The 24,314-nt window shown below is 36.9% G+C and overlaps 1 protein-coding gene across 4 annotated transcripts in view; it reads left to right on the top strand.

Moving 5' to 3' along the window:
- Nucleotides 1-24,314, top strand: part of GLCCI1 (glucocorticoid induced 1) — a gene marked incomplete at its 5' end in the record, with an annotated part of 55,470 nt that extends 31,156 nt beyond the window's left edge. The window contains 5 exons of one of the 4 annotated variants that reach the window (XM_080579980.1): nt 3,975-4,091; nt 7,344-7,496; nt 14,118-14,328; nt 20,176-20,296; nt 21,364-24,314. In XM_080579980.1, coding sequence (XP_080436106.1) covers nt 3,975-4,091; nt 7,344-7,496; nt 14,118-14,328; nt 20,176-20,296; nt 21,364-21,712 — 951 coding nt within the window. In that variant the 3' untranslated portion in view covers nt 21,713-24,314. The remainder of the gene's footprint in view (nt 1-3,974; nt 4,092-7,343; nt 7,497-14,117; nt 14,329-20,175; nt 20,297-21,363) is intronic. The other 3 variants (XM_080579981.1, XM_080579982.1, XM_080579983.1) reach the window with 3 other exon arrangements.

Below are 24,314 nucleotides of genomic sequence, written 5' to 3' on the forward strand. Positions count from 1 at the left end.
ATTGCAATGCTGTGAAGAGCAAATGGAATTTGCTTATTTATCAGATTTGTGCCATTAGCTATATTAAATTACATGCATATTACAAGTGATATAGACAAGATTTGTATTTATTGCAAATATACTTCTCATTATAAAAATACTAAGCAAGCAGAAAATACAGACTTTTCCAAACTTTATTGAATAATCCTTGCTTCAGTTCAGCATGTGTGGTCATCTTATAATTGGCTGCATGACAATAACCCATGCACCGATCTTTTTTGATTCTTTTGTATAAATAACTTTAAAGTATGTCAAGAAAAAAAGTCTTTCCAATACATCAAGAATATTGAAGGCAATGGTCACTGGAGAGAAGAGGCTGAAACTTTTAATTCTTCTGAAAAGTGCACAGATATGTTTGTTCTCCCTCCCCAGTACAGTCACACTAGAGTATTTGCAAAATGTGAATTTAAAAATGCCTTTTGAAACTTACCAGCTTATGCTTGCATCTTGTAAAGTAGTGTAATTTTTAAGTGTCTGAACATTGGAGGTAGGGTTCAAGTTGCTTTTATTCCCCGAGGAATAAAAGGAAGCTTAGGTCCTTAGAGCTCAGATTTTGAAAATGTTCACAAAAAGTCTGCACGCCTGTCAGTAATCTTTCTTCTGTAATGGGAATAATGACTGATAAAAAGGCAGTTTATTTTTTTTCTGGGACAGATCTTGTAAAGATCTTCTAACTATCATTACTGCAATTTGCAGGTATTACTTTTTATATGTAGTCTCTTTTTGTTGGTGTTCTGTGCAATGATTTTTTGCACATCAGTGAAAGCACCAGTTTGATTTCTCTTTGGAAAAAAAAATCGGCTGCATCCTCTAAATCTCGTTTTAAGACCTATTTTTTTAAGAAAATAATGCATGAAATGAATTTTCTGTGCCTTCTCCCTCAAGTTGGTAGAAAGGGAGAGCATTTGAGTTGGTACGCTAAAATCATGTTCGCATTTTTTGGGTCTAAGTACCCATGTGCAAAGCTAAGGCTTTAATGTCTTCAACAACTGGATGCTTTAAACGATACATGTTAGATCTTTAACTGATGATTTACATGTGTGCTTTTATTAAGGTTGTGTATGTGTTGGTCACCTTCATGCTCCTTACTTGGGAATGTAAGGAAAATGGTGCCCCAGACCCTTTCAGTTCTTTGTATCTGCCCTGTTAAGATGGAGTGTTTCACTGCTGTTCCTTTTTTTTTTTCCCCCCAGCATAGCACTTTATTCTCTTTCTGCCTAATCTTTCTCACCATATTGGTCATCTCTGCTCTCAGAACAGGAAGAGTTGAGTGTTTTTTGTGCTTCTGGTATACTCTGGCACTGTCAGCTGCCCTGACTGAAGTTCACTGTCAGGGTGTGTTTACACCAGAGTAGTAGTTGCATCTTCAAGTGCAGGTTCTACCCGGTTCTACCCAGTACCAATCATCTGGGAGGTGCTGTTTACTTCCCTGAAGGGAAGAGAGGCCTTACAGAGGGATTTAGATAGATTGGAGCACTGGGTAGTCATCGGTGGCATGGAACTCAACAAGGGTAAATGCCGGGTGCTGCAGCTGGGACGGAGCAATGCCAGGCCCAGGCCCAGGCTGGGCGGCGAGTGGCTGGGGAGCAGCTCAGCAGAAAGGGACCTGGGGGTGCCGGTGGCAGCAGGCACAGCGCGAGCCAGCAGCGTGCCCTGGCAGCAAGGAGGGCAAACCGCATTTTGGGGTGCCCTGAGCACAGCACAGCCAGCCGGCCAGAAGAGGTGATCCTCCCTCCTGCTGCACTGAGTGTGGTGCGGCCCCACCTCGACTGCTGTGTGTGGGTATGGGCTCCACCACAGATAAGGATGTTCAGGGCCCTGACAGATGGGGGGCATCACAGCATCAAGATTTTGGACAGTCTAGAGGTGTATTGGCCCAATATAGCCTCTCTCACTGTCCAAATATTATAGTGAGAGGCTATGTTCTCTTAAAGATTTGCAAGCTGCTTGTATCAAAAATCTGAGTCAGAGCTCTGATGTGGATTTGTATAGATCTTTTTTATAGCATGGTCCTGAGGAAAGCTCAGAAAGCTAGATTTCATTTAAATAAAAAATAGGGTAATTAACTTTTTAAACAGGAGGAAGCCCACAGGATCAGGCAGCAGAAATGAAAGATTATATAAAGTACTCTCCTTGCCTCTAGTGTCTTTGCTTTTTGGTTATTCTTGTAGCCATCCATTTCAGTCCACAGCTGTCTTCTAGTCTGGACCTCTTTTTTTTCTCATTCTTACTTTTAAAGAAGATAATTTCCCTATTCTTCACCTTCTTCAGCATTCTAGATGTAAACCATCATAGATTTATTTTCACATTCCCTTATCGAACTGGTTACTTTCTTGCTGCTTCATCTCTCTGAGCTGAGTTTCCTAACTTCCATTACTCTTACAGGCAGAATGGGGAAGTTCTGGACAAATATTTTTTGTAGAGGTGAAGTATCTCTTCAAACTCCTTTGAAGTTTCTTCTATCATGGTGCCCAAGTGGCACCTTTCATCAAGAGATTAGTCTTGTTCTCTAAATCTAGCCTGTCTGTGTTAGAAACTTGGTCGTGCTAGGGCTATATCTTTCTGTGTGTATTCGACACAGACCCTTTTGGAAATCTAAACTGTTTGTCTGTCATTGAAGATTAAGAGTAGTCAACCATTTCTGAGTAGCAGTTCTCTGAATGTGGATAATGAGGTGTGGCAAGACTTGATATGAAGCATTAAAGATGGATCTGTCTTTTGTGAGTGATACTAGAAATACCAAGAAAATTGCAAAGCCTGGAGCAAGGCTCCATTGAAACCTTCACCAAGCACTGTCATTGCTGACACTGTGAAGAGTGAAGTGTTGCTCTACCACAAAGCTGCTTTGAAAGGGCAATAGTGATATATTTAGCTACTTGGAGTTGACCACAGAGTGAATGTGCTTGTAGTCTGTCAGTCAAAAAGAGGATACTTCCAGCTGATGAAGTTCTTTGAAACATGATTTCTGTGTGAATTCACATCTCCTTATTTGCACTTCAGGTTTTTAAATTTTTTATCTATAGCTGAGTTAAAAATGAAATAGGGCCATGCATGCTTTACCTTATATACTAGCATGCTGATCGTGAAAGATAGTGAGACGTGAGCGCAAAGAGGGGGGGGGGAAGGCAGCTTTAAAGAAGTATCTCTACCTGTTGTATAAATTTGCATGTGGTATGAACTTCTCAGGCAACGCTTATAGAGGGTAAATACTCTTTCATGTAGAAACTATTCAGGAGGATTAAATAAATGGAGGAATTCATGAATGAAATTCTTTAGCTTCTGTTAAGGAACATGTCAAATGAATAATGACTGTAGTTGCATTTGACCTTTAAAATATGTATAATTTGATTACCCATCTTTACAGCAGACAGTAAAAAAGATAATTTTGTCTGCCTGAAGGAATCGGAATCTGTGGTAATGTAGCCTGTGGGGAAATACTGTTAAACGTATTAAATAAGTTCTCCAAGATTGAGCAATACATACTGATTGATTTTGTTTGTAGAGGCTCTTTTATTTTTCAGTTGAATTATTGGAAAACTTTGGTTTGGCTTAAGGTAAAACAAATTAAGCTATAGGCTTTGCAGTCCCTCAGTTTAAGCCAATTACAGTCTAGAAATTGTTACAAATTGTCAGGAGGACTACTTTTGTTTGCATCAGTTATTACAGTGCTTGTTTGTAAGTGAGGAAGTTTAGTAGTAAGCTAAGCCTGCTGACATGTTCAGGTCTGTAAATAGGGTGGCAGATACTTGCAGAAAGTGTCTAGAGGCAGAAGATAACCATAACAGAATGGTTATGCTTAGAGGGAAGAAAATCCAATGTGCATGTATAATTCTTTAAAGAGGACTTAAAGATGTCTGTGATTCACTTCATAAAGGAAGAAATGAGCAGATATTAATTTGATAACTCATTATCACTTCACCCGAACTTCTTTCCAGCAGATTGCCAAACTGAGGCAGCAGCTTCAGCGCAGTAAGCAGAGTAGTCGTCACAGTAAAGACAAAGAACGTCAGTCACCTCTCCATGGCAACCACATAGCAATCAGTCAGACTCAGGTAAGCAGATAGTTGCTTATATTAACAGCCTCCTATCTTATCTGTGTTGGGTGAATAGTCTGCTGTTTCTTCCCATCTTTCTCCTGTTTGGTTTCTTACGTGGTACATTGAAATGCTTTAACATCCTGCTACCATTGCACCTACACTGAATTTTATCTGATAGCCGTTAATATAATAAAAAAAAAATTGAGGGGTTGCAGCAAGATAGCGACTAAAATATATTAAGATGCTGTAAAAATTTTAAGCATGGCCAGATAAGGCTGTCTTTCCACGAATGCATACTTGCTTCCAAGACTAATTTTTGTGGTATACTTTCAAAAGTCTGTGTTCCTCTGGAGGGTATTTTCTTATTGGTTTTACAACACAGCTTCATCTAAGCTTGTTTTATAAATAAACAAAATGCACTAAAAGTAAGTGGACTGGATTGGAAGCCCAATAATTGATAAGTCTTTGAGCAGCAGGCAGAACTTCGAATGGGACCCGTTAGACAGTATTTGCATTGAGATTACAGAAGCTAGTTTTCTGCTTCTCTGAAACTAATTGGTTAGTTACGCAGAGGCTTGTAATTCACCCTACTATGTATTCATCAGTAAAAGACAGTAGTGTTGCATCATCAGATATTTGAGGGAAGACCTCATTTTCTTGTCCTGTTTCAGGAGTTTTTGTGATACTTTGCTTATTGGTCATTTCCTGGCCAGAGAGGCCAGATCAGAGTGTCCCTATGAAATTGAGTAAAACAATATTGTGTTTTGTCTGCTTTATAAAAAGATAATTCACCTCAAATATAAACCTAGCTGAAATCAAGGTGGTGCTAGCCATAATTAACCACATGCCTGGAATTAGAGGACTGGTCATCATCTCTCATGCTACAGGATACAAACCTTTTTCTTCATGGCTTTGTCTAAGACAAAGGTCATCTATAACAACCTTTTGGTTGTTATGGTACTTTAGAATCACTGTCAATACAGGATTCTGTCTTCCATGATGAGAGCCTTCACATACTCCTTTGTGGTAGCGGTGGCTTACTTGTGGCAGAACAACGTTGGTATGTTACAGCTTATGTTGAGAATTTCCATCTTATTAAATGGAAAAATTGCCATCATTGTTAGCCTGTTCCTGTTCCAGACACTGTGACTTGCAGGAAAAACTTAATCAGAGAGGATGCAAGACTGAGGTTTTAGGATGCAAACTCTTCTGTTCAGATTGTGTTGATGACCATTCTCGTGTTCTATATCAATGGGCAATGTGATGACAGAACTCTTTCCCAGCAGTAAGTCTGATATCAACTACTTTTTTTTCCCTTTCTTATTTCCTCTGTTTCCTATCTCAGGTCTTATATACCTGAGCAAATGTTATCAGGAAGCACATCTTTGTGAATCAGGAATAGGACATCATAATCTCTTAATCTCTCTGATAGGTAAAGCTCAGGCTCCTAGCCTGACATCTTCTGTTTTCTCTTATTACTTAACTACTTTTCAAAATTATTTGTGAATTTATGCAAACCTTAATATAGCTGATCATTTTCACACTAGCCGGGCCAACGTTTGTTTTCAGGTCATTTTTGTGTATCATGAAGTTGTTTAAAAAAAAATCTATCTCCTATTAGAAAGGTGCTGACACTATGAAGAATAGCTTTGGCAAATTACATGGACAAGTTACGTGAGCATGAACCAGACTCTTAGCAGGGTGCAATGGAGGATGCTTCACACAGTGTCTGTCCTTTAGATACCACAAACTGCCAGTGAAACCGAAACCAAATGGATTTTAAAACTCAGGCAAGGTTCAGTGAATAACTTCGTGAACCTTAAGCCATTTGTAGAAAGCAGTTAATCTTTTCTCATTTGACAGTACAGACGTTTGAATCCTGATTAAATTTCATCTACAGTGGAACCTTAACTTGGTCTCCATGTTACTAACAAGCCACCGTTTGATCTCCTTAAATGCTTGCTCTGTCATCGGATTTTCTGCAGGCCTGTTTAAATAAGTAGTGTTTTAGAAAGAAGCTGTGATGGCTGATCTTTTGTGTTGGCCAGTCCTTTCATGTTCATTCAGTTTACATAAAATCTCATGTTTAAAACCTGATCTTGTGATGAAGACGTATAAGGAATTAATGTTCTTCGTGAAACTTTTATGCCTCTATAATGAAGGATTCACTGCATTTGTGTAGGAAAGTATTTTGCTTTACATCTCAAAGTAAGCTGTTGCAGGTATCAATGCCACTACTTGTACTAAAAACAGTCTTTATCACAGGCTGAAATCCACTTAAGGCGTATACTTTGCAGTAACATTCTTTAGCACTTGGAACTCACTCACGCAACGTTTTTGATTTCTCAGAAAGGTGTTCTATAACAAGACTAGTGAAGTGTTCAGTTCTGGTACCACTGTGGGAAGGTATCCTGCAGGCAGTAGTTTTTTACGTTCATTTTGCATGAACTCCTCCAAAAAAAAAAGGGAGGAAGGGGGAATCCCCCCACCCTAGGCCAGTTAATTCAGTAATCTCTTGGAGATGTCCACAGGTATGTTTTACGTTTTGTCTTACCATGTTGCTGTGGATGAGAGGAAAATGCATATTAGGAAGTGAACACTGATGGCTATCAGTGTAGGTGCTAAGCTAAAGCTTTTGGGGTTGACAGTGAAAGACATGTTTTCTTGAGAATGGCTTCTGTTGGTAACAGAACTCCATTCCAACGTGTTTTTTTCCAAAAACCATACTTGCATTTTTTAGGTGCTTGATTCTTAAACTCCAATTATTTTCTTTTAAGACTTTTGACATAAAGTTCTGAAATGTTAGAAGCTAATGAAATTAGAGGTTGAGAATGAATACTTTATTTTTCATTCACTAAAGCCAACGAAAAGAGGATAGAAGTGCATTAAGTGAATATTCCAGTTGAGTGGTTAAGCTTCAGGAATGTTGGGAAATGCCTTTTGGATCACAGTTAAAATCATCCACATCAGCACACTGTGTGCACCCCATCTCCCTATTGTGTATTCTGTAGTCTATACATCTGAAAAGTACATATACTTGCCTACCTACTGGTAAGTAATGAATATAGAACTATATTGAGTTTAAGTAGAGGTGTTTTTAGTGGCTTTTGATTTATGCAGGCATTTTTTTAGTTAAATTTGACAGATAAAGATGATCTACATGGCAAATAATACATGGCTTCTTACTTTACCTTCTTTAGTGCTGATCTCAGACTTCTGTTTTATTCCGTTTTCCAACCTCAAATCATGTGGCTCTCTACCTTCTAGGCTTCTATTTCCAGATCAGTCCCTATGCCACTGTCAAACATTTCAGTGCCAAAATCAACTGTTTCACGTGTGCCGTGTAATGTAGAAGGAATAAGCCCTGAACTGGAAAAAGTATTCATTAAGGAAAACAGTGGAAAAGAAGAGGTATCCAAGGTAAGCTTATATTAATATGCTTATAGTTGTTTTTTCTTTGTAACCTATAAACACGTGAGAAAACTTCCTCATGGCTGAAACTACAAATAATTTTCTTCAAAGACATTGTTTGAAAACTGTTTAAATGTTTTAGGGTTGTTTGCTTTTTTGTCAGTTTTTTAACGGGCTTCTGGCTAAACACAGGTTATTTAGGATGCCCTTCCTGTGAAGAACTTGAAAGTTTTTGTGAGAAATGTAAGTGCTCAAAAACTTAGATACTTTAGGCTACAGTAGTAAGTAGGGACAGAGATTAATTTATTTGCTTCTATTTATTTGTTTTGTTTTTTAAGCAAGACTTAAGTTTCCTGTGCTCTGCTCAGCTTTTTGGTTTTAATACTTTTCTTCCATAAACCAAATGTGAACTGTTTTTACTTCCTTAAAAGACTGTGATCTGTTGTGGGAGATCTCTGTATGGGAAATACATACAATCTAAGGAGCATTGGAATTCTCATTGAAGAGCATTGCAGTGCTTAGATGACACTTAAAATGTGTAATTTAGTTTTACAGCCACTCTTTCCTAAATAACCAATGAAACTTTTCTGCTGTGGGATCAACAACTGCTCTGCTGTTTTTTCTAATCTTCTCCAAATTGTAGGTTCTCTTCTTGTGAATGGTCCTCTAATAGCAATTCAGTGCACAAATCAAGCTATAAAACTTTAATTAGAGGGTTAAGATTCCAAAATCTGGTATTTGTATTTCTTTATTATGGCAGTAAACTTTAAACGCTTTGGAATATTCTTGGCTTCTCCAGAGACTTAGGTGTGTTCTGTTATTAAGAATAAAATACTGTAGTAGTAAATGTTTTATGCTAGGTTGCCTTTCCCAAAGCTGTCTCATCCCAGTTAGAAGGGTCTGTGTTGGAACAGGGAATAAAGGGGAAAAAAGAAATAACTGAAACCAAAACAAAAAGCCCAAATCAAACCTTGTTGCCATCTCCGAAGAGAGTATAAAAAGGTGTATTATAGTGCCACTACTGATGTTGCTATGGCTAGGGTAGTTATCTCTTATGGTTAGAGGACGTTTCATTTATTTATCAGACAAATCATCTTCGTAAATGTTGTCCTTGGGCTTTAACAGCTTATTACTTTGGATGCAGAACTGTCTCGTAAGTTACTGAATGTACTGGCTCTGGTCCAGCCAAACAGTTAAGCACATACTTAAGTGCATTGTTGGATTGAGGCCAGAGGTGCTCAGCAGTTTACGCAACCAAGGCAATAGTGAACCCTTCGTCCAAACATCTAGTTGGGGAGAGTCTTCAGGCACAAAAGAAAGTCATAAATTAAACATTGCCCTTGAAGTCAAGTCCATCTATGTGGGCAGAGGGCTGTTTCCTGTTATATAACTGTTAATTTCTGTCAGATCTATTCTGGTGGGACCTAAAGAGGGACTACTAGTACTATCTTTGAGCTTATTAGATTTCATTGCTTACTTATGGAAGATCATAATAAGAGTAATTTACTGAATCTTACTGCTGGTGAACTTTCTCCTAATGCAGCAATTTAGCTTCTTTTTTAGCCTGGGGGAGTTGGGGCAGCTGGGTTAAAGGTTAGGAATTACTGAACAAAAGATAAACCATAGGACAACCAAACTTCATTAGTTTCACTGCTGATGAAACAATTTGTTTTTCTTTCAATTTTCTGCCATTCTTTCTAGTTGTAACATTCTATTTTTAAAAAGTGTAACAATCAAAAGCAATTGGTTGCTTTGGGTGATGTGGGAACAATAAACTTTTTAACAGGCTTGTTTTTAAGATTGGTGGGCATCTAGACCTTTTCTGCTTTCTTTTAACCTATTTCCAAGCTTACTTCCTGTTTCATCAGTGCATGTTTAAAACTTAATTTTAATATGTCAGGAAAGAATTCTTTTTTTGTGGGAAAAGGTACAATTTACTAAAAACATAGAGAAGAATGATTACCTTTATTTTTTAAATGCAGTTCCTTATCTAAAGTTTTATTCAGATTTAGATGGTATATGAATAGCTTTCTGATTTCTTCCGTTTCTTTTCAATAAACACACTTGGACTTAACAAAACTAAAATGCATTTTGTTTTTAACTTAACTTTTAAAATTTTAGTTTAGTGTTCTTGAACTTTTTTTGTTCACTTATCTATTCAGTATAAATGTGTGAATTTTGGAGCAAACTGTTTCTTAGTTCACCATCTCAAAATGGGACTAGGTGATGCATAGGACAAAAATAAGCTTGTGGTTAAAGTAAACTTAGTTTTATGGACATTACTTGAATTATTTAATTTAGGGCCTAGTTAAAATTGGAAAATAGTGAAACTTTCCTTTCATGTTCACACTTTCCTGCTTAGTCTTTGGATACACAAATTGATTTCATTTATTTTTAGATTTTTTTTATTTTGTAGGGTATGATGTTCCATACTTTGTCTTCCTTTTTGCTGACTTCAATTTTTGTCATCCTACTTCATAAAAAAGTATAAATTGATCTGGAATATATTCTGTCATATCTTTTGCTGACTTAGTTATATTAATTCTTTGGAAACTTCTTTGCCTTTTTTCCTACAGTCTTTTAGTGATAAAAATAATTTTACTTCTAGAAGGGTAATTGTAGAGAGACTAGCCATGTTGTTTTTGTGCTTCACAAAGGTAACGGATGATGCAGTAATGTCATTAGCTTTTTCTTTTAATAATCTAATTGACTATGAAGTTTAGTAATACATGGTCAAAACATTCCAAGCATTTCTTCCTTTTCAGTTTGGCCATATATGTATATATTTTTTCAGATCATCCCGCTTGCTTAGTTAGCTGCAGGCATTTTCATTTTTCTTTCATAAAAACAGAGTTAGAGCCGACATTTTTTTAGTCCCTTTTTAATAGCATCTTTCTCCTCAGGTTTACTAATAAATGTTATTTCATCTTCTAATGCATTTATTCAAAGATCTGGGATACATTTTCCTTCCTGCTTTATAATTTAGTGACTAGCTTTCCAGGAAATTGTAGTTGTGTCCCACTACAAATTGTAAGAGGGAATCAGCTTTCTTGTGTAGTTGTGACTGGTTTTTATTCTTTGTTCTATGGTGATTCCACAATGCAAATGTTGGAGACTTCGGAACAGTAAGATGATGAACTTGTTGTATTTAGAAGCTCCCTGTTACAGAATACATTGTGAAACTAGTGAAACATGCCCTGCGGTTGGAGGCGTACATGTTCATAGGTCTCTTATTAGGAAAAATATTACCTGACCTATCTTTCAAATATACAAAAGAAATTAGAAATGAAGCAGTTCTGACCAAATGTCATGCAATAAATGTTAAACTGATTCATGTGTTTCTTGCTTAATCTCTAATGCCTCTGGAAGTAGGTAGTGAAATGCTTTTTATATACCTATCAGAAAGCTCGGTCCTGTAATAAAGTGATTGTTTCTCTAATTTGAGCAGGTGCAGAGGATCTTTACCTTAATCTTCATATCCTTCATCTGAAAGGTCTTTTCTCCTGTCTCCACGTGTTCCTTGCGAGGAGCAGTCTCTTCAAGATATGTGATGTCTCTTTTGCATTTGCACCTTGTCTAATGCACTGACTGCATTTACGCTAGAAGGCAGAACCACTTTCCCATTTCTCCCTTTGTTCCAGTTTAGAGAATAATTTCTATATCAGAAGCATAGAATACTCTGCTCTGAAGAAGTTGCCTCCCAAATAGATGAAAGGCTTGTGAAGAACAGATTATTTTTAAGGCTCCCACTGGTATATTATATCATAGTAGCATTCCTGATGCTACTATGGAGGGTGGCTTTAAATTTTTCAAGCAGAAATATTGCTGCTGGAAAGAAAAAAGTGATTTTTAACAGTGTATTAAGAAATGCTTGCTGTTGTCAAATCGACAGTTTCCATACCTTTGCAGGGAGTTACGAGGGTAGTATATAGTGATGTCCAAGAACATACTGTCCCATAGTGGTTGACTGGTGTCTTGTCGGAATGCATTTGGCATAAAGTTAGTACATGACTGGACTCTTGCAAAAAAAAACAGTATACAGAATGCAGTAATTTCCAGTTATTTTCCATGCATTGAGCATTATGAAAACTAATAGCAGCTGTACTGAATTAGCTACTCTATTTCTTGTGCTTTAATGTTGTGAGAGCTTCAGTTTTTAGAATAGTTTAGGCATGACTCATGGAAAGTAACTTCAGTATTTTTTATGTTGATCAGGTTTGATTCATAAGTTTTAAAAAGTGGAATAGTATCTAGCTGATATTTTCATGAAGGGTTTTGCTCTCGTCAAAACCTGGATTCAGTATGAAGGGGAAGAAATATACAGAAGCACGATAATCTGAAATACTTGCAGGTGCTTTCTACATGTTAAAAGTTATTCTACTTGGAAAGAGTGATAAATATTTAGCTTTTTCCACTTGTGTGTATTTCTAGAGGCATACTTGAAAATATAGATGACTTTCTATACCTTAAGTTCTAATTCAGTGGAGGCTGAAGTAAGTGACTTGGGATATACTTCCTGACTACATAAGACTATACTGTTTCTACAGGTGTGGAAGAACATCTGTGTTATACTGAAGTCCTTAATTATGTGCTTACTGTTTTTTTCCTGCCTGGAATCCTTGCTTTACCTGTTACGTATAGTGTGTGCACTTAATGAGTAGCTGTTCAATGTTTTTTTCTCCCTGTTAGATGTGTGTCCTAATGATCACTATTAAACCTTGCTTTGAAGTCAGAAATATGAATTTGTTCTTGGGTTTTTGCTTCTATGTAATAGGAGTGTTTCTGAAATGTTGTTCTCTTTTTATCTCACCTGTGTGAGAAGAAAGATGATATCTGCACTTCATGGATGGAGAAACACAAATCTATCAGGCTTCTATAATGTGATTCTTCAGGTAACTCAGGGTACTGCGTATCATTTTAAGACTTTAAAGTGCAGCTCCCGTGGTTTCCTTCTGCATCTGTGAATGAAGACTTTTGCAGACCTGGTCCTATACAGACTGGGCTTCCAGAAAAGATGCCATAAAAGAGAAGGGTAGCTTCAGATGACTTCCTGACATCTCAAAATTTTTGTGGGAGACAGAGATAGAATGCTGTTCTGCATGGCAGTTACCTTTTGGTTATGTTAATTACCAGACTGTTTCCTTTCTACAGCTTCAGTCTTGTTTTCTGCCTCTCTTCTGTGTAACAAATGATAAAATGCTTTAGGTCTATCTTCTGCATTGAATGAGTCATGGCCTGTTGGGGGTGATGGGAAGAGCAACACATAGTCATGTTGTAACGCATATGCAATGTGAGCTGAACTGTTGGAACAGACTACGCAGCCGTGTCCAAACTTCCGAGCACTTGATGTAGCAACTGTAATGTTCTCTTTATAGTGTGTTACTTTGCTTTTAAATGAAATGTGAAATGCTGTTAACTGGAAGGCTCATAAGAAGGAAAGGCTCCTCTGACTTTACTGTGTCTGCCTCTTTGTGTAGTATGTGGTGGTTTTCTGGACAGACTATTGCTGAAGAGAGGAGAATGTGATACTTGGACAATGTACTCTTGTAAAATATTTGGGTTGAATTTTAAGCTCTAGAATGGGCTGTTTCATTTTGGCATGAATGGAGAAGAGGAAAACAAATATTCACTCGACGTGAAAAGGAAAAAGGATTCTTGTAGCTAGAACATTTAATCTGTTCTCTATGGCTTGAATACAGTCCTCACTGAAGTGAAGATAAAACCATTATTTTAAATCTTGGAGGCATTTTTACCCCTTCACTTTTAACTAGAACTCTCATTCTCATTTGATTTTTTTTGTTGTTTTTAAAGTAGTTCTATCTTCATGATAAAACTAATTTTCCCACAGGGAGCAAGAATTAGGGTGTACCAACTTACTACAATGAACATGTCTGTGCAGTATGTTGCAGACTAGGACGCAAGATCTCTCTTGCCAGTGCCAACTAGACTGCTGTGAGCAGGCACTGCTTTTGGTTCAAAACAAAGCTGGTGAACCTTATATAAGCTTGAACGTCTTCTGCTTAGTTCTCAATTTATCAGAGGTTGCCTACAAAAGTAAAGGATGAAAAGTACAGGCGTGCTAGAGAATTACTGCCTGCTAGCAAAACTTGGACAGTTTAATTTGTAACAGTAATTCAGTTTGTTATGGGAATAATATGCTGTTGTGTTTGATGTTTTCTGCTTTTTGTTTTATCCAAATGTGGTATCAGGGTACTTTGTTTTTGCTTTATAATAAGTGACCTGTATTGAAAATTGTACTGCTAAGTACAATTAAGTACAAGGTCTATTTGTCGAGCGTGTGCGATGCAAGTTGCTTTCTAAAATATCAGAAAAATGCTAAAAACACTAGCGCGTGTAGATAAATGTTGAAGTGCATTCTATTGTTAACCTCACGTAAGAGGACATAGTTGGCTGGGAACATCTGCATATTATCCCAGCATTGAGCATAATTTATGTAAGTTGTGTCCATTTTACATTGCATTATTTTCTTGCATAAAATTTCTTTCAAACCTGACTTGTTTGCTGTTCTTAAGGCCTTGTCTTGTTGCTTCAGCTGTGAGTGCTGCAGGCTGACGTTGCTTGGGAGTTGGATCTTTTCCCTATAACCTGAATTGCTTGTTTTTCTTGCAGCCTTTGGATATTCCCGATGGTCGAAGGGCCCCGTTACCTGCTCACTATCGTAGTAGTAGTACACGAAGCATTGACACTCAGACTCCATCTGTCCAGGAGCGCAGCAGCAGCTGCAGCAGTCATTCACCATGTGTCTCTCCCTTTTGCCCTCCTGAATCTCAGGATGGGAGTCCTTGCTCAACAGAAGACTTACTCTATGACCGTGATAAAGGTGAGAGTAGAATGGCCTGCCTTTACCTATGGGAGGCATGTGATGTCCTGCTTTTACAACTACCTTCATTTTACTCATTACATCAGTTTTTGTTTTGTTTGATTGTTGTGGAGGGACTGAAGATTTATCTTAAAATTGGTTTTGTTTGTTTACATATCTTTTTCCCTCTTGTTTGTGAAACTTCACAAACATCTTCCATAAATATGTCAGAGGAGCACAGCAAACAGCCTTAACTATTTATGAAGATTCTAATGTGAAGAATTCAGACTGTAACATGCTTCTGTTTAAAAAAGGTTTCAAGAAGGTTTGTGTATGTAGGATTGTGATGTATGCTCATCATGGGTGAGTTACTTGCTGATCAAAACAGTGATGAATTTTTGGACTGCTTTAAAAGTACTCTGCTTCTGAACTCATCCCACTTGAAGCTATTTGGTGAAGAACTCGAATACGAGTTTGAATAATCTGATGGAGAGTGATTATCTGTCATAACCCAAAATTTCTGAATAATTTGTGTTTATATGTCAATATTCTGCATTTTTTCTAAGTCTGTAGAAAGTAGTTTAGTATTGTAGAGGGAGTAAATTGGAGTTCCAGTAATTAAGGGTTAATTTACAGGCAGGACACAGTATGAAAATAGAAGCACTAGTGTGAAAAGACTGATTTTGGACAATTCTGTTTACTAATGAAATGACTGGGCTTCTGGTTGGCTGGACTTGAATCTTTTATCAACTACAAATATGGCCCTCTGTTTGGAGGGATGCATTTGGAAGAAATGTGGAAGCTAAGAGTATATTTCACATGAGATGAAAACTAAGATTTTGATTTGGCAAAGATTTCCTAATGAGCTAAAGGCAGCAGTGTTTTGATGTTATGAGTAAGATTGAAGCTTTACTTGTAAATATTCTGTTTCAATCATTCTTCAAGTAATTTTAATTCTATGTGATCTAAAAGCAATAAGATTGGGGCAGGAGAAAATACACTTTTTCTTTGTTTCCGAAAAGTATTGCTTTCCTCTCTTAGATTTAAAAGTAAATAGTAGAAAGCAAATCCACCAGCCCAAATCCTGCACTGGGGGTGTGTGTGTGTAAGTTAACCACATGAAAGTAAAAGTCTTAGCACAGCATAATAGGTGGCCATGTTCCAAAAATAACATGGACATCATCTCCCCCCACCACATACTACTTTCTTTTCTTAGAGTATTTGTGTGAGTTGCAATTTGTCAAGACTGAATCACGATATAGATATCCACTAAAGTACTGGCAGACAAGGAAATGTCTTGACAGGTAATTTGTTCGTATATGTTCTGAAAACATGTATGCTAAAAAGCAAGGAAATGGAAAGAATCATTCCTTTTACAGTTAGTACTTAATTTCGTTATCACAGTAACTGGAAACTTTTGGTGATTTTTATTGGTAGTAGGAAGTAAAGACAGTTTGAAATATTGCATTTAACTTAATGATTTTCAAGGGTTTTATCTTCCATCTAGGATGTTCTGAACAGCTCATTGGAGTAAAATTTATTGTTGAACTTCACAAGGAGAAGATATTTGTGGGTTTCGATCTTGAGACTGGCTTTAATGTTAGGTTTGTATTAAAAGGCTGTTTTAGTAGTGGTATATAGGTGATTGTGATAAACGAGCAGTTTTGTAGACTTTTACATAATTGCATTTTTAAATTAAAGATTTAAGATACCACATTCATGAAAAATAAAATCTTGAGTTGCTCATTGCAACTTTGTTCTTTATGGGCAAGATAGAAACTAGAAAAACATGTAGCAATTTCTCAAGAAAATGTAACTTGTTCAGAGGTGGTAAAAGTGCATTGGTAACCAGATAGGTGCCATTTACGCTCAGATCATTGAGATCACACAGGCTGGTGGTTCTGAATAGGAATGTTATCAAAATAGAATAAAATACAAATGACAGATATAAATTATCAAATTATAAATGAGGAGTATAGGTAGAAATTATAAAGAAATTGTGAAATTTGAGAGAAAGTTTCTTAACATCTGTTACTGATGTGAACTACTTTTTTAAAAACTCAATTTTTTTGCACATTCATTTTAAAGTGATGCTGGAATACAACTTCTGTAAGTTTTCTACAAGACCTTTCAAGTTTTGAAAAATGTATTTCTACATATAACCGAGCGTAGACATTTTAAACCCAATGTTTTCTGTTACTTTTCTCAAGTTGGAGTTTTATGTTCCTTTTCTACTGGAATAACTTAGATTTACCATTAAAATTACCAGTTTTATAAATGCTCCTGAGTGTTTCTGAATAGGAAATGAAGGTTAGTAGTTTGAGACACATAAGCAGTGCAAGGAGCCAGCACTCGTACAGACACAGCACTGCTTTACATTTCTAAAGCATCTTTTATTTCTTGTGCAAAGCTGTGCTTTGGCCTGAGGCCCTCACAGCTGCTCTTTGGACTGTATCAGCTGTTTGGTTTACTTTTCTGCAAGGATCTGCTAAATCTATTGAATTTTTCAAAGGAATGTGAATGCTAAATTTCAGAAAAGGATCACAACCCTGGTCCAAATAAGAGTAGTGGTACTAAATAGTATAAATCGAGCAGAGAAGGAAGGGTGGGAAGGTATTTTCATGGCACTTGACTTTTATGATTTTGTTTTTGAATATCAGCATACTGCAAGGTAAGTGTAATGCCTTGCTGCATTAAAGCTACCAGTTTCAGTAGATCTGTTTTATGGTACTCTGCTCCTTGAGACTAAAATTTTAGAGTGCCATGTAGCATACTTAGTAACTGTGACAGAGGTGAAGTTCAAAGCCATCCTAACATACAAGATGAAATGATTTTTTTTGTATGAGAATAGTGTAACCTGTTTTTCAGGGATTTTGATTTAGGTGCTTCTGCGTAGGATTGTGTATACCTGCTATTGCTAGCGGGCTGTAACAAGCAATGTGCTCATGAAGATGCTATCTTTTGGACTGGAGATATTTTTTTTAACTTCTGGGCATCTGATTCATAGTTTTTAAAATGAAAATTGTATGAGAAGTCTTTGGGCAGTCTTTAAAAAAAAAAGCCATTTTTGAGCTGGAAAATCCTTTTGAACCTATCAGACCAAATCCCAAGGTTCACCGACAGTTCCTTGTTTCATTTGTGTCACTCAAAATAAATTGTTCCACGGGTTCTCTTAATCTTTCTTTTTTGTTATTATAATATATGCAAGCTAAAGTTGTGGTGTTAAATATTTTGGTTAAAATATTTAGTGTTTGCAATCTTAAACATTTTCTAGATAATAACCTGTCCATTTTAAATACTTATATTCAGAAATTTTGTATAATAAGGCTCCATATTGTCTTCAGCATGGTTATGGTAACAAAGCTTGCTTTAAAGGTTACATCTGTTAATCTTCAATCATTGTCATCATAATGAAATTTGATTAGTTTGTTGAAATATGCCAGCAGAGCACACCCTACTGGTGGGAGCCTGGAAGATGCAGATGACAGTTTGTGCATTACAGCTGCTGAGAAAGTAAAAAAAATAAAACCATGTGTAAATAGAATTGTTTGAGAATTGCATTCGCAGTGTCGTTAAGGATTAATGATGTTACAGTTCAGCACTTAAGACCTTACAGGATACACACCTACGGACTGGCTTAAGCCTCAGACTTCCTCTTATCTCTTCAGCTAATGATCTGTTCTTCTCAGGACCCTTCCATTCTAACTCTGCTGCTGTACATGTAGAGCTAACACTAAGCTTATATGTTTTGGCCTCCTAGTAACCGCATGTATTTATCAAATGTTAGTGTGATGTGTTTGGTCGAAATTAAAAGCTAAGAATTCAGTAAGCTTTAGAAGCTCAGGGAGGCAAAGGGAGGAACAGATGAGTTAAATTATATTGTATATTTTTTCCATGTTTAACAGCTGTCCTGTATAGAAAGTTTCAGCCAAACAGGGCTAAATAAACCAAAAACATTATTGAAAACTGTACTGGCTAGACAACACACTGAATCTTCCAAGAACTGACTTAACTTTGAATGCAGTTTGATTCTTTCCTTGGATGTACTTCCACAGTTTTCCAGTATTCACTGTAATGAACAGTAGCTCATTTTACATTTCAGAGTTCTTAAATAGAAACTTGGATCTTCAAATTTAAATATTAGAAAAAGGAAACAAACTGTCTGGGTTCTGTTAATGATTTCTGTGTTTGCAGTGAGCTGTGTGGGCCAACAGTGGATAGATTCCAAAAGACCATCGTGTGCTCAGCTTGACAAATATCTTTATTGTCTCTAGGCTTTTTCTGCCTTCATACAGTTAACACCTAAAATTCTGTAAATAACAAGTCTGTGTTCACTGTACAGCAGGAAAGAGCAGAATAATCAATATACTACAGAGGTCCACTTCAACCATTTTCTCATACCTTTTGTATTAAAAAAAAAAAAAAGGATGTGGGACATTTGAGTTGATTTGTCTTGTAAAGGAAGGTAAAGGAAGCACTGGTATTTCAAAACCTCTAATGATAAACCTCTGATGATCAGCCTCTATATTTGAGTCATGCTTATACAAGTGTTTATGTAGTTACTGTTTACAGGCTCTTAAATAAAACCTTATAATGCTTCAGTGAATCTGGATTATAATGCTTGAAGCTTTGGTTGGTTTTCCACTCTTGCCAGAAAGGCACACGTGAACAGCAGCAGAATAAACAAAGGTATCTGAGATAAAAATGCTAGGGTACCCCAGTCTGGTGGAAAGACTTGAAAGGAGCTAAAGCAGGAGCTGTTAGCTCTCTCCAAGTTACATTTACTTGTAAGTTGGTGGTTCCTTTCCAATCTTGCCTTTTCAACTCATTTTAATTGTAAACCCAAGCACAGAATATGGAGCTACTAATATTAGCCTGAGATAGCTGTTGCTTTTTTAAATATGTAGAAGCCACTGCAGAAAGCTAAGTTTCTGTAATTATTTTTGTACATACTTTGCCTTAATGCATTGAATGTTCTGTTTTCAAGATGAAGGGAAGGGTGGTTCACTTTCTGTTTAAAGTGAACCCTTTTGTGGTCTTAGTTTGTCAAACTTTTGTTCTTCTGACACTAACAGAGTTGAGTCTTATCTCAGATTTGCCAAGAAATACAACAAAGTCTGCCTGCTGTAGAGCCTGTCTTGTGTCCTAGATGCTCGTGTCTTCAGTTTGAAGTGTGTCTAGTAATCATCTGTAAAACATACACAGGCAGCTAGAGTCATGAAGAATACCTAGATCATATAGTTAGTAGTGATGAGAGAATTGAATTATGAAAGTTTTTACTTTGGATACTAAAACAACTAAATTGTGAACCCAATAAGGTAGAACATTGTAATGATGAGGTATCAGTACCTGTATTACAAATGTGCTTTGTTTCTTTGCAAATTCTGAGCTGTTCATGAGACTGAGGTCAATGTTCCCGTGAAGAATTGTTTTAACATAAGATATGCTGTATACACACGCTTTCAATAACTTTGTTTATACAGTGAGAAGGCATATTATCATTACCACTCATAATTCTTCTGCATGTATTATGCATATTACCTTGTTCATTTGTTTTTTGAATTACATAATAAAGAGTTTGTTTCCAGGATCACAGCTCTGCTTTGTTCCAGTTGCAGAGTTCTGGATGAAAATACTCTCCTGTTATGTGTTGTTTGTTATATGATAGATTATTGCTGCACTGAAACTTTTATTCAGAAGAAATGTGCTATACAAGGGTGTTAGAAGTAGTCTGCAATAAAGGAAGCATTGTGGTAGAAGCAAACCAGCATAGTGGCTAAATTGTGAAAAAAGGCATCTTGTTTGGAAATCGAATTTAATTAAAAAGCACTCTCAATCTCTAGTAATATAACTGCTTTAAATTTTCAGACAGTGGGAGTAGCTCACCGTTGCCCAAGTATGCCTCATCTCCCAAACCAAACAACAGCTACATGTTCAAACGAGAGCCCCCAGAGGGATGTGAGCGAGTGAAGGTCTTTGAGGAAATGTCGTAAGTAATGCCTTTTATATCAGCTGGTATCTGCAAAGCAGTAAACCTGTTTACTGAGCCTATTCAACTGCAGATGAATAAACTATTCCAGCTGATGGGTTTTTCAGGAGCAAACTATTCTTAGAGTTTATACAGAAGAGAAGTTGAAGTGTTCACGTTGGTTTGAAGAAGAAATGGAGTCTTTTATGCTTAAACTCTTTTTGTGCATTTATAAAAGGCAGCAAAAATCCAAGCAGAAAAGATAAGGTACATTTAATTTCCTAAGCATTTATAAACCTCTTTCCATATATTTTTATGAACTTTGTAAATATTTGTGGCTTAAAACAACAACTCTCCTTATTTTTTATCAATTCAAACATAGGTTACATTTTGATATGTATAAAACACACAAAATGGAGTGAAACCTATGTGAAGTGTTGGTAGGCGGTATATTTAATGGCATAGACTTTGCTCAACAGCAAAACTATTGAGCAAGAAGTCAAATTAAACTCTTGGATATCATGTCTTTTTCCCTAGACTCAGCAGTATTTGAGCACATGCTGTTGAGCTTGCATGCGTAGCTCTTGTGGATGAAAGCATTAAGGAAAGGATAGTTCTTGCTCTTAATAGCATTCATTGCCTGCTGGATGGTGAAGGAGCAATGTTGGGTTGTGGAGGAAGCCTCCAAAGAAATCACAGAATGTGGGAGAGGAGAGGTCTATTTCATGGAGTTTCTCAAAGGGCTTTAACATGGCTACGTGTGTGGTTGCTGCAGTGTTATTATTAAAGAAGGATTTGTGTCATTCTAAATTACTGTGGCATTTTTTTCATGTGCATATGTAGTGCAGATTTTTTTTCTTGCTGGAAGTTGCATGTTTATCCAGTAATGTTCAAGTCATTTTTGTGACGGCACTGTTTTTCATGCTGTGGATCAGTTAGCTGACTACCAATATGGAAGATGTTTGCCCCTCTGTCCAATTAATCCCATTCCTTGTCATTCACATTTTAGCAACTTGTAGAACCACAAAGTTTGTGACACACAAAACCACCTTCGTTGGCCAGGTATATAATCTTTTTTCTTGTTGTAGGTCTCGTCAGCCTGTCTCAACCCCTCTCTTTTCATGTCCTGACAAAAACAAGGTTAACTTCATCCCAACCGGATCAGCTTTCTGTCCTGTAAAACTTCTGGGCCCCCTACTTCCAGCTTCAGACCTGACGCTGAAGAACTCTCCTAACTCCGGTCAAAGCACAGCTTTGAGTACCCTGACTGTTGAGCAGCTTTCGTCTCGGGTCTCTTTCTCATCTCTGTCAGATGACACCAGCACAATGGACTCTACAGAGGTCTCGGTACAGCAACCATCCCAGCAGCAGCAGCCGCTTTTGCAAGAAATTCAGACTGAAGAGCATTCCTCTCCTCAGAGCTACGCATTAATCTAGACCAAGGTGGAGCAGGCCTCTGCCCCAAAGCAAGGATTGAGGAGATAACAGTTCAGATACGTCTGCATGAGGTGGCAACCTTTCAGAACAAAACAGAATACTTAGCAGCATTTGAAAAAATATCTCAACGCTGTTCTTGGCAGGGACAGAATTCATATTCAGCATTTTTTGTGAGAAAGCAGTAATGCCTGCAAAATCCATATATCATTAAGCGTTTTAAGTGGAGACTATGCATTTCATAGTATGTTTGACCAGATTAGTACTGTGTCCTGTGTTCTGTTTCAAATTCTACAGTATAAATAAGCTCTATATATATAAAAAAAAGTTGCCTGTCTGAATAGAAAATGTCTTGCTGTGTTGTGTCCTATGGAAAATACTGTACTTCAGGATTATGTTTACAATTGATCCAGGTGTTTGTTTCTAACTTCTGTAATACACACAATGCAAAAAAAAAATGGCCACAACAGTTGCACAGTGCCCACCCTATGGCCTAGCTTCAGGTACTTCTCTCGAAGTGTAAACTCAGGTAACTTGGAATGTATATCATATTGGGATATAAAATATTTTACAGCTACAAAGCTAAAGAGGGAACATCACTCTTTTGCCTTTCCTTATTTTATGCATTAATATTTCCTCATTACATTCCACTTTCTTGGAATAAGTGCATTCAGCTCCAGGTGAATGATGACCCTGGACATGGGTGAACATGAGGAGAACCAGCAAATCTGTGATGTATATCACTTTGTCATGTGCTTACAAGTAAAAACAACTGTTGCATTTACCGTCATTTCAATATATGTAAAATGTGGCATTTAAAGGTTTCAGGTGTTGCTCAGTTAATGACTGTTAAACTGTTGCAAATAAAGTGTTCAGTACTAGGCTGTACATGAGAAACATTCCACATTATGTGTGAGAGGATTTTGAAAGACAAGAATGTTTTTGTTCAAGGATAGAAATTCTTTCAGGTTTCACAGGGGGGCGATGGGGATTTCCTCTCATGTTTTTGTTGGCAGTTAAGGATGTGAAATGCTACTGTTACCGTCTAAAAGTCAAATTAATGTTTAGTTTCTCTTTTGGAAATGTTCATTCATTTGCTGGTTGGAACTAGGTTTTCAGATTTTTGTCAAGCAGTGTTAGATGAGCAGCATTTTATTTATATAGTGAGTAATTGTGTTTGGATTGAAGTCCAAAAGTAGCAAGTGGGTGTTTTAAGAGGGGTGGGGAAAACAATAGTTTTAAGTTTGTATTACGTAATCAAAGCTTCTCCCATAACTTTTGCTTACTTAAGTTGTGTGTGTAAAAGTGTGTTTTTCTCCCCTCAAGTATGAATAAAAAAATCCTGGTGAAATAATCCTGGTTTTGCAGGCTGGACGCTTTCTCAAAATAGTACATGGCAAGAACAGTTTAGTAGTGCTCTTCTGTTGTACCAGAACAAGAGCACTGCTTTCAGAGATAATTTCCTGTGATACAAAGAGGACCCCAAAGGCAAAATAAACTTGATGTTCTTGCTCCATTGCTTTCAGCTCAGTGGAACTACATTTATGCTGTCTGCTCCTAAGAGAATAAGGCTCACCTTTTCCAGGAATTGAGGAGATTAGTAGCCTGCAGCTACCAAGCATTTAAACTTGCTCCATTATTCTTTTTTTTCCTCTTTTGAAGGTGAGATTGGAGGGGGTGAGAGTGAACCACCAATAAGTGCTCACTAAATACATGCTTTCTTTGGAGATAATGCATGGTTTCCTTTTTATTACAGAGGTTTTGTTAATGCTATCTTACAAGGTGGAATTTGCAGCCTGTAAAAGTCACTTTTTTTGGCTCCCCTTGCAGAAAACATAAGGAGAGAGAGGTCTGTCTCTAACCATTTTCATGTGAAAAAACCTGCTTGAAACACAACAGCCATCTTTTAAACCCTACTAATCTCAGGCCTAGGTGAAAACACTATATTTTATAGATTGAAGATAAAGGGGAGAAAATACTCATGATGTAAGTATCAATTCCTTTTAATATTTTTCCTTCTAGATTAACATTGCAGTATGATGACCTTATGCTCAATCGTAGTCTCAGTTGTTGGTGTTAGGTTACCAGGGGATACGATGATGAGTTTTTAGATCAGTGATGAACTCTGTACAATAATTGCAATGCCATTACGTGTTCTTTTTATTTTTTTCCATGAGAAACTAAATATTAATTAAATTGCACATTTGTTCTTAGCAGATTTGAAGGTTTTGAACCAAATGTGTTAAAGCTAATGCTTTGCCATGTAAATTTCCCAGCAGTTGTTTATCTCAATTGTATTCTACATCCAGCTGTAGAAATTTGTCAAATATTGTTTAAAGTTTTGTACATAGTTGTACTGTTATTTCTAGCCACTGTGCTGAACAGTATTCAAGTTATCACACAATATTGCTTTACACAAGGAAGTGTGTGGCTTTTGTTTTGTATTTTTTTGGTATAGAAGTTCCTGTGTCTTATTTAAATAAAAATTATAGTTAAAAAACAAACGTGTGGGGGGGGAGACACAAAAGCAGTGGTTCATTTATTTGTTTTGGAAACTATGTATGAAACCCCATAGAATGAGATTAAAGTTTAATATCGTTCCAAA

Source organism: Anser brachyrhynchus (assembly GCF_964034855.1).
Source record: "Anser brachyrhynchus genome assembly, chromosome: 2".
Classification (NCBI taxonomy): Eukaryota; Metazoa; Chordata; class Aves; order Anseriformes; family Anatidae; genus Anser; species Anser brachyrhynchus.